Raw genomic sequence first — 1,439 nt, forward strand, 5'->3', positions numbered from 1 at the left:
CTACCGTAGACAAGGTGAACACCACGTGCGGTTCGCTCAAAGGAGGAGACAAAAGAAGTCTTAACGTGGCGGTTTCAGTGATCTCAGCTGCAGCTGCCCACCTGGTCGATCGAGTGAGTGCCGACGAACCAATCGTTAAAGACTTTGAAGTCGAGGAGCTGAGGCGTGAAAATGCCAAGCTCCTGAAGAAGATTGCCCAGCTAGAGAAAAAAACTGAGGAAAACAATAGCTGGAATATGGAGGTAGATGTGGAAGACAGGCCTCTGTGCCGTGTCCAAGAAGAACCTCCAAAGAAAAAACGATCCAGAAGGGGAAAGAACGTTATAAGAGACGACTCATCTTCTGACGAAGATGATAACAGTAAGAAAGAAAAAGAGAGGATCGAGAGAGAAAGAATAGAAGCTGACAAGAGAAGGGATCAGCTATTAAGAGAGAGGGAGAGGCTTGATAAGGAAAGCGAGAAGAGGGAGAGAGAGGCTGCAGAAAGAAATAGACTGCGCCTGTTAAAAGAAGTAGTCAGAGATGGTGCACCTGAGGTAAGGAGACCCCCTCTAGGAGGGAAATCTTCAGCAATAATAGAGGCAGCTATCCCTGCAGAGGTGGAGGACATAACGATGAACACAGATCCAGAAATTGTCATTGATGCTGGTATGGAACTTGGTAATTCTGATGTGCCGGGACAAGGGATTGGGAACGCCGTAGACAGCAATATGCTGAAGAGGATAGAGGTGATTGAGGCCGGAATGGAAAAGACGGCCTCACTACTCGAGACCCTGTTGAGGACGGTGAATGCGTTGGCCGCGGGCGGACCGGTCACGGCCCAAACACAGCCGATTCAGCCCCGAGGCAGAGTCATCGAGGCGGAGAAAGGTGGAAAGCAGGGACGCAAAGGGGAGAAAGAAAAACCCCCTAACAAGTCAACCTCGCTACCGTCAGCGCAAGCGGCACCCAAACCAGTACGGGCTGAGGGCAAGGCCGGGAGCGCAGAGAATAATGAGGTGGCGTTGGTCAATCCACCCTTGGAGCAGCCCCCGTCTCAATTGTCCTGGGCGGAAGTAACAAGGAAGAAGACCAAGAAAAATGGGAAGGCACCGTCTAAACCGACGCAGGAGAGACGAAATCAGCAGCAATCCAAAGAGAAACAAGCTGTGAAAGGGCAGGGTCCAAGTAAGGAAACCCAAGGACAAGCCAAGAACAAACCACCTACTCAAAACAAAAGTAGGACGGATACAGCGAAGGGATCTGGTACGGCCAGCAAAGTTAGACGCCCACCAAAAACGGCGGCAGTGGTCCTTACTAGCCTTAAGGGCGAATATGAGACCTTGATGAAAGAGGCTAGAAATAAGATCTCGCTAAAAGACATTGGGATCGAGGGTCCGCTGAAACCTAAAAGGACCAAGACCGGAGCTCTACTTATAGAGCTACCCGGTAAAGAAGGT

At 50.5% G+C, this 1,439-nt stretch overlaps 1 protein-coding gene across 1 annotated transcript in view; it reads left to right on the top strand.

Moving 5' to 3' along the window:
* LOC112452535 (titin homolog) overlaps positions 1–1,428 on the top strand; it is a gene marked incomplete at its 3' end in the record, with an annotated part of 2,221 nt that extends 793 nt beyond the window's left edge. Inside the window, exon 2 of the mRNA XM_025012810.1 lies at positions 10–1,428. Within this exon, the coding sequence (XP_024868578.1) occupies positions 10–1,428 (1,419 nt within the window). The remainder of the gene's footprint in view (positions 1–9) is intronic.
* Between the last annotated feature and the right edge of the window lie 11 nt (positions 1,429–1,439).

Source organism: Temnothorax curvispinosus, unplaced genomic scaffold (genome assembly GCF_003070985.1).
Source record: "Temnothorax curvispinosus isolate PA1 unplaced genomic scaffold, ASM307098v1 QBEX01003428.1, whole genome shotgun sequence".
Taxonomy (NCBI): Eukaryota; Metazoa; Arthropoda; class Insecta; order Hymenoptera; family Formicidae; genus Temnothorax; species Temnothorax curvispinosus.